The 11,781-nt window shown below is 38.7% G+C and overlaps 1 protein-coding gene across 1 annotated transcript in view; it reads right to left on the bottom strand.

Annotated features, from left to right (window-relative positions):
* Window positions 1–11,781, bottom strand: part of Ctnna3 (catenin alpha 3) — a 1,668,564-nt gene that overhangs the window by 301,427 nt on the left and 1,355,356 nt on the right. The window contains exon 13 of the mRNA XM_008835377.2: window positions 9,485–9,636. Coding sequence (XP_008833599.1) covers window positions 9,485–9,636 — 152 coding nt within the window. The remainder of the gene's footprint in view (window positions 1–9,484; window positions 9,637–11,781) is intronic.

The following is an 11,781-nucleotide window of genomic DNA, read 5'->3' as shown; positions in this document are numbered from 1 at the left end:
TTGCCTACAATTGCAACCCTTAAAGAAATCCTTGTCACCAGCATCCACCTACATATGATAAAATATAAATTTTAAAATATTTTATTTATGGGTATGTATGTGTGTATTGTACACCACATGTGTGGGTACACAGAGGTCAGAAGAGGGCATGAGATCCCCTGAATCTGGAGTTTCACTTGGTTATAAATCATCAGACACAGATGCTAAGAACCAACTCACGTCCTTCAGATTATTATCCACTCTCCAACCCCCAAATGAAAGACTTAAGTAACTGCAAAACCACCCCCTCTTTCATGCTGACATGTTTGCTGTCTCCTTCTTGTGCAGGTCTTGTGTAGGCAACCATGGTTGCTGTGATTTCATGAGTGCAGCGGTCCTGTCATATCGAGATGATACTGGTTTGTTCTGGTCCTTCCTCACCTCTGTCCTTCCATCTTCCTTCCTGGTCTTCTGCAATGGAGGTGGTAGAGATGCTCCATTTGTGACTTAACTCTTTGCAATTTGAACAGATGTGTCTGTGTTAACTACCAAGCACAGAACAAAGGAAAGCTTCTAATGAGATTGGAGAGTCTGTGCTATTGACAAATGATGACTTCTGTGGGTAGGGAGAGTCAGTTATTTTAAGGATGACACTTCAGTGGATGGCCTCATACCCATGAGCAATATAAACTGGACTCAGTAAATAATTACAACAAAAAAGAGAACAAGAAAATGGGAGGGCGTGGGGATCTGGGATGTGAATATGGGAGGAATCAAGGGGAACAACGGGAGTATATATGATGAAATGCAATGTAGCAAGCATGGAAAATACTGTATTTAAAAATAAAACCTGCGTGTTTTCAACTTTAAAGATATTCCAACCTAAGCAAAGAACATCAGTACAGATACACTCCACACAGATGTTCAGGTTAAAGACATCAAAATACAATACAAATAAATATAAAATATAAGAAGGAAAATTAATTTTCCTTAATACTCTTAAAACTATCCTACCTCAAAGAGCTAGCACACTCCAATTCTTTGTGAAGCACCTAGAGAATTAGTTTTTTAATGTTCATCATCTTTGTAAGGTGTACCAAGGTGTCATCATTATATGATTGCCCCAAACTCCCTGGGGAACAAATTTAATCCATTGAATAAATATCAAATTTAAAGATTAATTTCACCATTTAATTCCTTATATTTGACTTTTTATTTTCTAATGTATATATTTATTGAGTTTTTGTGCATTTCATATACATCCTAATCAAATTTAGACCTGCCTCCCCATCCATGCCCCTCATAAGCCCCCCCACTGGGTTTCAGGCATTCTGTCATATGTTATAGCCTATTCAGTCAATCAATTGAACCCAGATGTCCCTAGGTGCAAGTTCATCCACTGGAGTCTGGTCAGCCTATTTGGATTCACTCCCTTAAAGAAGATTTACTTTCCTTCACCAGACAATAATCTGTTGTCAACAGTTTCTTGGCTAGGGTTGGTGCCTGCTGCCTATTTCCCCTGTTTTATTCTGGACTTTTATGTGATTGAGTCAGTCATGGGTCTTGTGCATTCTGTCACCAACGCTGGAAGTCCATATGAGCAAGTTTTCAGTGTCCTGAAAGCCTCTGTTTCCTTATGATCATGTGCTACCCCTGACTCTTACAGTCTTTCCACACCCTCTTCCACAGTGGTCCTGAGTCATGTGCGGGTGAGGTTTACTAGAGCAGTCTTATCCAGGGACACACTCTCTACAGTCCCTTCTTCTCTAAAACTTGGCCAGTTGTGGCTTTCTGTGTGCATCCCACTCTGTTGTGTGAGGAAGCTTTGCTGGTGAGAGTTGAGGGATGGATTACTATTCTCTCTACCCTCTTTTCAGTTATAGTCCATGAGTTTATGCATGGTTGTTCCACTGTAGACCTTGAAGGCTACCTCACAGTTCTAGGGGATATTTTGCAAGCTGCTAAAGGAGAAAATAGGTCAATAGTTCAAACCTGTTGTAAAGCCGAACAACCACAATGACTGGCAAGCACAGAAAACTCTCTCTATTGGTGCAGTAGCAGCACTTTTTTCTAGGGGGTAATCAACAGCTATCTAATGGGACTTAAAGTCCTCTGAATGGAAGGGAACTCATGGAGATCAAATACAGTCAAATACACATGACTGGAGAGGTCTTAGATCCTAGAGAAAACCCTAACTCTGTCATACCTCTAGAAAAATGAAATTTCTTACTGTATGCTACATACAGATCATTATATTTACAGACAAGTATACCATATACCTCTTATCAAAGAATCTTCTTTTTGTGACAGATGGAGGTTATTACAGAGCTCCACAATTGGTCACACACAGAGAATGAACGTTTCCCAGCCCTATGTGATACATCTACACTGGAACGCCCACATTTAAGGCTTACAAATCCTAACAGAGCAGGGGGTAGAGAGAATATCTGATTTTTTTTTTCGCCTTTTTTGAAACAGGGTCTCCCTGTGGCACCAGCTGGCCTGGAACTCACGGCGTAAACCAGGCTGGCCTTGAACTCACAGAGATCTGCCTACCTCTGTCCCCCAAGTGCTAGGACTTTAAACATGTGCCTCCATGCCCAGCTTATCTGATTTTTTTAAATGTAAAAATTCATTATTTCTGTGTGAGTGTGTGTGTGTGTGTCTGTGTGTATGTGTGTGTGAAGAAACACATATAGGTGAATCCATTGTTGTGACAAATATTATATAAGCATAAACTTAAATAAAAAGAAGGACTCAAGAGGCAGCTACTTTTATATGAGATCTCTGTAGGATGTCAGGTAAAGTTATGATAATAAAGATATGAAGAGTCCCCTGTGCTGAGCCAAGCCTGGACAGAACAATAAACAGAAATACAAGATGCCAGGAACCTGGGGTCTGGCAAATTGAGGGAATGGACAGCAAACCAATGTGTCTGCCACTGAGTGAGCAGGCAACAGGTAAGACAAGTGTTCTTCAACCGATTGTACAAGCAATTACTTCTTGGGGTTTCTGTGTTTATATCTGGCCCATGAATAAAGGGAAGTCAGTGCTGCCCAAGGACTCCTGTGGTGTGAAAATAAGAGTTGCTTCCTTCTCCTGTGGTAAAAGAAAATGTTCTGAAGCCAGTGCCTAAAGACCCCAAATCTCTAGTCTTCACCAGTGTATGACCCCAAGCACCTCAACTCTTCAGAGGCCTTAAGCTTGTATCTTCCAGAACTTTCTTTATTTGGAATCTAGCACTTGCTTTACAAGTAATAAACATATACAAATTGCAATCTCCTTCCCACCATTTAGTCACTCCATAATCTATTTCCTAAAGGGTATCCATTTATAAATTGCTTTTCCAGAGTATTTTCACTATAAGACTTATTCATGTCTACAGAAGTTGCCTTTAAAATGTCATGTGCTGGGTGTGGTTGTGCACGCCTTTAATCCCAGCACCCTGCACCCAGGAGACAGAGGCAGGCAGATCTCTGCTAAATACATAGCAAGTTCTGGACCAGCTGAGGTTGCAGAGAGATCCTGACTTAGAATATCAAAATACATACATAAATAAAATGAAATAAATTAGTCATTTAAACATATTTGAAATAACAGATGAGCACTTTTAAAGAGTTTTTAGAACCCAAACTAAGATTGTTTCCTCAAATCCTAAAAAGTCACTAGATTTAAAGAAGTTTGACATATTACAAATGCAAGTTTGTTTGTGATAGTTCATTTCATAATTAACACCAACCCCCCCCCAATTTTTTTCTGTAGAGGCTGGAGAGATGGTTCAGTGGAAATCTACTTGCTTTTAAGCATGAGGATCTGAGTTTGGATCCCCAGCACCGACATAAAATCCCAGGATTGACCCAAAAACAATTGTAACTCTAGCAATGATGTTGAGGAGTAGAGAACAGAAGATCTTGGGTGCTGGTTGGCTATCAGCCCAATTGAAACAGCAAGTTCCATGTTGAGTGAGAGACCCTGTCTAAAAATATTAGATGGGGAATAATAGAAGAAAATAGCTGAAGTTGGGCACTGGGCTACACACACACATACACATACACACATACACACATAAACACACACATACCTACATACACCATACACACATAGACACACATAGACACACATACACACATACACACACATACACACACATACACACACATACACACACATACCTACATATACACACACATACACACATACACACATACACAAACATACACACACATACACATACATACACACACACACACATACACACATACACACATACACACACATACACACACATACCTACACATACACACACATACACACACATACCTACACATACACACACATACACACACATACCTACACATACACACACATACACACACATACCTACACATACACACACATACACACACATACCTACACATACACACACATACACACACATACCTACACATACACACACATACACACACATACCTACACATACACACACATACACACACATACCTACACATACACACACATACACACACATACCTACACATACACACACATACACACACATACCTACACATACACACACATACACACACATACCTACACATACACACACATACACACACATACCTACACATACACACACATACACACACATACCTACACATACACACACATACACACACATACCTACACATACACACACATACACACACATACCTACACATACACACACATACACACACATACCTACACATACACACACATACACACACATACACATATAGACACACATACACACATACACACATGTACACATACACACACATACACATACACACATAGACACACATACACACAAATACATACACACATACATACACATACACACATACACACATACACACACAATCCATGAAGAGTCAATCATTAAGCATCTTCTGTTCACATAGCCATTTACCTTGAACACACTGTGTTTCTTAGATTCAACAATGTAGAGTCCAGTTTCTGAATTGTGCTTGTATAGAACTATGAGTTCAGGACTCATCAACATCAAAGTCCTTCTGACCACAGACTCCCCTACTAGTTCAGCGGCTTTGACACACTGGAGTGAGACCAATTCCCAGAAAGACTTCAGGTGAACTTTTTTCTCCCAGTATGAGCAGCTATAATCACTAACCAGCACTGCACAAACCTAACGAATGTGTTTCCCAGTGAAAATTATTTCTTGCTCTACCATCACTGTTTTCGATCGTCAGAAGTCACTTCAAAGGAAGTACACACAAGGAGGTCAATTAAGTGTGCTTGGAGCATGAGACCTCAGTTCTTGGTGAGCAGTGCCAGCAGGGGCTTCTGTGTATTTTTATTTTATACTGTTTTTAGCAGTAACAGCAAGAGTCCCACTACAGAACTCTTCCCTCTAAGTCCTGACTCAAATTTACATATAAAGCTAAAATTACTTTTTTACACGTCTTTTATTAAGCTTCCTTAGGAGGTCCCCTGCTAGCTGGTTTCTCTATAAACTGGTCCTGCCATTGTGAAAGAGTCATGACACCTGGGCAAAGGGCAGTGTTTTTACTGGGATTCCCTAGCCAGACTCCCCTGAGAAGGGAGAGCAGGTGACTAGCATGGCTTCAGGAAGTCTGCTTCACAGTGAGAAATAAAAAGGCCTTAAGTCTCTGTATGCTTAATAAATTTGACATGCTGCTTGAATGGATTCTCCACAGTCAACAAAGGATTTGAGAAACCAGAGAAAGCTCGTGTTAGAAGGACTTATGCCTACAGAGAAAACGCTTTCCCTGGGTTTGGGAAACCTGACTTGACAGGGAACTGACGTTGGTAGTGCCAGCACTGTGGAAAGGAACACAGTGAGGAGCGGTGATTTAAGTCACACTCAAGAAGTACCTGCAGGCCCAGAAACAACGGTGTGCATGAAATATGACAGTACTAACTGGACATGTCTAAAAGGAAAAGGGCTAATGTAATTCAAGATCACCCCATTGGTGTGAGTGTGTATTCTTCCTGATTCATGGGACATACTTTAAACATCTTATGAAAACTCGTTTGCAATCTCGATACTCTTTGAAATATGACTACATAATATAAGCTGAAGACAAAATAATAAAGCTGATGGATTCCAACATCTGTTAAATCCCAGAAACTGAGTTACAAAATACATGATAATTAAAGACTAGGCTAAACTTAATTTTACCAATTGATCAAATGATCCAAATACTGAAGGACTGTATAAAAAAAAATCCTTACAGACTTTGGAATAGGGTAGGACTTAGGAGATAGGAATTATATTGTCAAAGCACTGGGATAAGAATATAAAATTTGGAAGTATAGAAACAAAAAAAATGTTTCATTGGCTAAAGAAAGAGTATAAACATTAGAGACCAAGGGAATGAAAGTCCTCAGGGTAGGAAGGGTGCAGAGGGAGAGGAGTCAGAAAGCCTAGCGAGAAGGAATGGCAAGGGACACCAGAACTTCTTCAGGAGGGTCTAGAGCTCAAAGAACTTGGGAGAAATGACAATTTTAATATTGAAATATTTTATACAGTTGGATGTGTACAAGGAAGCTGATAATGGTGGGTTGGAGTCTTAAGAGAAGCAGATCAACATTCTGATATTTTTACTAATAATCTACATGACGGAAGTTGGTATAGTAAATAACTAAACTGTAAAGCAGAGAAATGAAATGAATAGCCATTTAGAAACAGAAAGAAGTTTAATAGAATTAGAAATTAGGACAAGTGTAATTATCTATTTTTTTTTGTCTTTCTGAGACAGGGTCTCGCTGTAGCTCCAGCTGTCCTGGAACTCACTATGTAGACCAGGCTGGCCTTGAACTCACAGAGATCCGCCTGTCTCTGCCTCCCAAGGAATTATCATTTTTTAAGTGGAAAGTAAATACATAGACAACATCAGGATAAAACGATAAAAATAAGAGTAAGTTGTTTTTAATCCTGTAATCCCTGGGACTGGAGTTACGGACAGTTGTTAGTTGCCATGTGGGTACTACGATTTGAACCCGGGTCTTCTGCAAGAACAACCAGTGTTCTTAACTGCTGAGCCATCTCTCCAAGCCTCCCCCTGATTCTTAAACATACTCCATCTTGGAAACATAAGCCAGCAGAAATTAAGGAGCGGTTGGAATAATGACTATGAACAACTCTACTTCATTTGACACTGGACAGATTCTAATTGGAATATATTTCTGATAATCTCATTGCAAAGTGTGTTGATATTAAAAAAGCAGCAGAGAAGAACACAAAATACTTGAATACTCAGGAGAAAAACTAACATGAGACGAAATTACTAACCTTGAAAAAGAAATAACTATAGAGAATCATTTCTGCCCTCTAAGGCTATCATATTTACAAAAAAAAATGTTCTCCTTCCCCCACAGAGGACCACTGGATGGGAAGAATATATAGAAATAACAGCAAGATAATTTGATTTTCTATATGAAAATGATCTTGATAATAAAGAAAAACTTAAATACTGGAACATCTACTACAAGAGGTTATAACGTTTATTCATTATTTTAATCACTGGGAAGATTTACCACAAAAAATGTGTGTCCTCTACTGTCGTGTCTATGTTATTCATATGCTTGTCTTCCCAAACATTCATATAGAGGTGGTTAAGGGTCATGTTTCACTGTGGTAAAGTTTGTAGGTTGTCACATTTTCAGCATTTCAGTCCTGGACCCATCTAGCCTCCCTGCTTTTTGTTATTACAGACAAGTAGGGGATAAGTTCTTCTTGAAGAACAAAGAAATATTTGGATTGATTGGTTTGGACAAAGTGATGCTAGAGCAATTCACTTCCAATCATACAAACAAGTACTTGTAGGCTGCTGATCAGTACAGGAGGCCCTCATTCTGGCTCCCCAAAGAGCCATCATTAAGCAGAAAATGTCATAGAACTAAAAGCCGCATTTAATACAGTGATCTCTCGTACCTCAGGGATCAGCTACACAGTGTACCTTAGAGAACAGCTTCTTACCCTCAGGGTTGAGTGATTAACTGGAGTGTTGGCTGCCCAGTATTCTAAGAGAATGTCATATTGCATGTCACTAGCTCAGGAAATGGTCAAAATTACAAGAGATTTCTTCCTGAATGTATTTCATTGCAAAAGCAAAGAAAAAAATATCATAAATCTAGCCATTGTTAGCAGAAAACTATATGTGTATCTCCATCCTGGGTTTCTATCTGATATTTGTAATTGGGTTTATTTTCAGGTTTTCTCAACACCCACATGCTCTGTGTTGACACTTTTAGTCTTTAACCCATAATGGTTCAGACATTTCTGATAGGGTCCAAAACGTCTGATGGTTCTTTGTGATGCTGATAGATGGCCTCATATTGTAGACCACACAGTGTGATGTCTAGGAATCATGGTATATTACTTATATATTCTTTTCTACTGTTATCTTCTGACCTGGATAGCTGCTAAATCCTAAGGCTTTCAAAGAGAACTCTATTCATATCTACAAACCTCACCTGTTTTTTGAATCCTTACTGCAGTCATCTGCCATCTTGTCTAAGGGTTTGTTTCCTTGACCACAAGAGCTTGATGGCTCTGAGCACAAGACCTGGGCATAACAGTGTGCACGGTAGCATTTAACCAAGGATGAATAGGCAGCTAAATTTTCATATTTTATTCACCCTGGGTGAGATAATTCAAGAGCTCACCAGTAGAATAAAAGTCCACAGTGCTTCATAATAACATTACACTGTTTCCCTCTCACTGAGACCTCACTTTCTTAGTCTAGCTTGTTCCCACACTACTGGAAACAGAAATGTATACCTCAGTCTGTCTCTAGTCGAACTGTCCTAAGATAAGGTTTGTTTCCTTTTCTTTATATATGCATTTTATGAAGAACTTACTTTGTTTCTTTAGCAACGTTTTAAAAACATACTTTTACATTTGAGTTAAAACAAATGAATTTGGTCTCTGTTTATGTAGTATAACCACAACTAATGGGGAAGTCACACCCCTGGGAAAGTGATATCTTTGCTTAAATAGAGGACTCCAAGATCGGGAAGTTTAGAGGGTTTGTTGTACCTAGCAGCCCTAAGTAAAATATATTTCAGAAAAGTATGCGATTCCACGGTCTAGAATGAGGGAGTTTGACCATGGAACTTCCTTGTTTTAGCATTGTTTTTTTTAAATGCAGTACAGTGAGAACTATCCCTGCTGCTTGTTAAAGAAAAGAAGGCAAATTACTTTCTGGAATTTTCTTTGATCATGCTATGTGCTGTCTGCACACAGTGAGGCTTACCACTTCTGCACACGCTATGGTTCATGTTCTCATTTGCATGCATTATAACCAAAGACGTGAGTAAACCTTCATTCTGTGACAATAGACTTGGCTTTTAGGAAATGTAGGAATTTCTGAAGCTCTGGTGGATTTCAGCACTGAAGTTACAGTACAGAAACTGATGTTTTTTGCACTGTTCCCAGGCAGACACTGAAATAACTCAAGGGAAGGTAGAGCAAGCTTACCCGGATCATCATGACTGAACATCTGATATCATGAATTGTATCGTAGATCTTCTTGGCGATGTCCACAAATTGATTATCATCAAACACATTCAGTGAGTTCTTGCCTAAGGCCTCCAAGGCCACGTTCACTTGTGTCACAAATTCCGGAATAACTAATAAAATAAACAACAAAGAGAAGATCACCTTCTTTGTATTTCTGGATTCCTATGGTTTCCAGGAAATGTAGGATTGCATTTTAAGTAAATATCTAATTAGTAGGTTTTTAATATTTTAAATGTAGAGAAATAAAGCATTAACGATAGGGCTTTCTTGACTTTTGAAAAGTAAAAGGAATCAAAGACAATACAATGGAGTTGTTTGGACCAAGGTTAAGACCACATAGTCACTGATTAACATCCAATATGAAGCCCAAGAAATTGGAAAAGTGAACTGACGTGAAAAATATTTGGAATGATTAAGCATAAAGATATTTAAAGAAAGAAAACTTTGAGGATGGAGACATATCTCATCCCATAAGGCATTTGCTGCCAAGCCTGACCACCTGAATTTAATCCTCAGGTCCACAAAGTAGAAGGAGAGAAATGACTCCAGCAAGCTGTCCTCCAACCTGCACTCACGTGCCATGGTGTACAGGTACACGCATGTATTCATGCATACACATATGTAAAAACTGACATTAAAAGGCTGAAAAAGAAACAAAACATCTGAGCTGCTAAGCAGAAGAGAATTAGTTTAGATGCTAGTTCTATCATATAAGAACAGGAGCAATGGTAAAAATACTCTTGCGGTAAGATTTTCTCTATGATCAGAAATAATAACGGCCATGTCGTATGCACACTGCTTCTGAAGCAGCAGAATGTAAGTAAGAACAGTGGGAATCTTGTAGGAAAGTCAGTCTATATTGCTGTTTTCTAAATTAGGTTTGCAACATAATATCAAATAAAAATACTTTCCCAATTTTATGGTAAATGACAGTAACTTCTGAAAACTTTTCACTAAGTTCAAGGCTTTTAAAAAGTGTTCAACACGATTTAAAATTTAAAATAACCCTACTATTAGCTCAGGGTTAGTAGTTGAAGAACAAAAGCATAGAGAAATTGAAAATCTTCACCAAAATAAATCTGCTAATATAGATCATGACATAATTTTGGACTTAGATGATAAAATTCAGGCTTCACAATTCTTAATTACTATACTATGTGAACTGGAGGGCACCTCTGCTCCCACACTGTTTGAAGCAATGGTAGTTCACACCCAGATGGCAGAAGAACTTTAATATAGAAATATACATAAATATTTTCCCTACATCCAAATCCCAGTGCATGAGTGGAAGGCTAGCACTTGCACCTCAGTGCTGTTCCAGACGTGGGAACTCATCTCTTTCATTGGCTAAAATGCACCAACCCCACCCTGCTTCTTAGTGCCTGTCAGCTTATTCACCCTTCTCTTTTTTCTCTAGTCTCCATGTACCCTGTATAACAAATAGTGGCAACTAGACACATGTGCCTGTTAATGACTAAATTCAATAACATTAAATGTCATTAAAAAATCAGCTCTTGGACTAGAAAGAGGGCTCAGCAGCTAAGAGACTACAATAGCTTCTCTTGAAGAAGACCGAAGTTCAGTTCTCAGCACATACATGGAGGCTAACAGCTCCAGGGGATCTGACACCATCTTCTGATCTCCACAGGTATTGCACAACACAGGTGTGCTTATATGAGGACAATACACCAATACACATAAAATAAAAATAAATAATAATGAATAAATAGAATATTTAAAAAATAAATTCCTTTACAAGCAAATGTTTAATTCTGGGGTTGTAGATGGAAACTACAGCTTTCCTCATTCTAACAGCAAAGCTCAACTTTGTGAAGCTGATCTGTAATTCATTTCTCATCTCCTTAGTTTCAACATTACCTGTGTGTGTACTGGACTCATACCATGGACATAAGTTGCCTGGATAAAACGAGGAAATTTTTGTGTGTGTGGCTGCACAAGCCTTTTATCCCAGTACTCAGGAGGCAGAAGCAAGAGGGTCTCTGTGAGTCTGAGCCCAGCCTGGTCTACATAGACAGCTCCAGGCCAGCCAGAGCTAAATAGGGAGACCTTATCTCAAAAAACTGAAACCAAACTAAACCAAAACTAAACTAAATTAAAGTAAACTAAACTAAACATGAACCTAAACCTAAACTAAAAACTAAACTAAACTAAACATAAACATAAATCTTACTAAAGTAAAAGAAAGAAAGAAAGAAAGAAAGAAAGAAAGAAAGAAAGAAAGAAAGAAAGAAAAG

The sequence above is a fragment of the Nannospalax galili genome, unplaced genomic scaffold, assembly GCF_000622305.1.
Source record: "Nannospalax galili isolate Female #2095 unplaced genomic scaffold, S.galili_v1.0 scaffold116, whole genome shotgun sequence".
Taxonomy (NCBI): domain Eukaryota; kingdom Metazoa; phylum Chordata; class Mammalia; order Rodentia; family Spalacidae; genus Nannospalax; species Nannospalax galili.
Note: the sequence above shows the minus strand (reverse complement) of the source record. Positions and strands in the feature narration are given on the sequence as shown.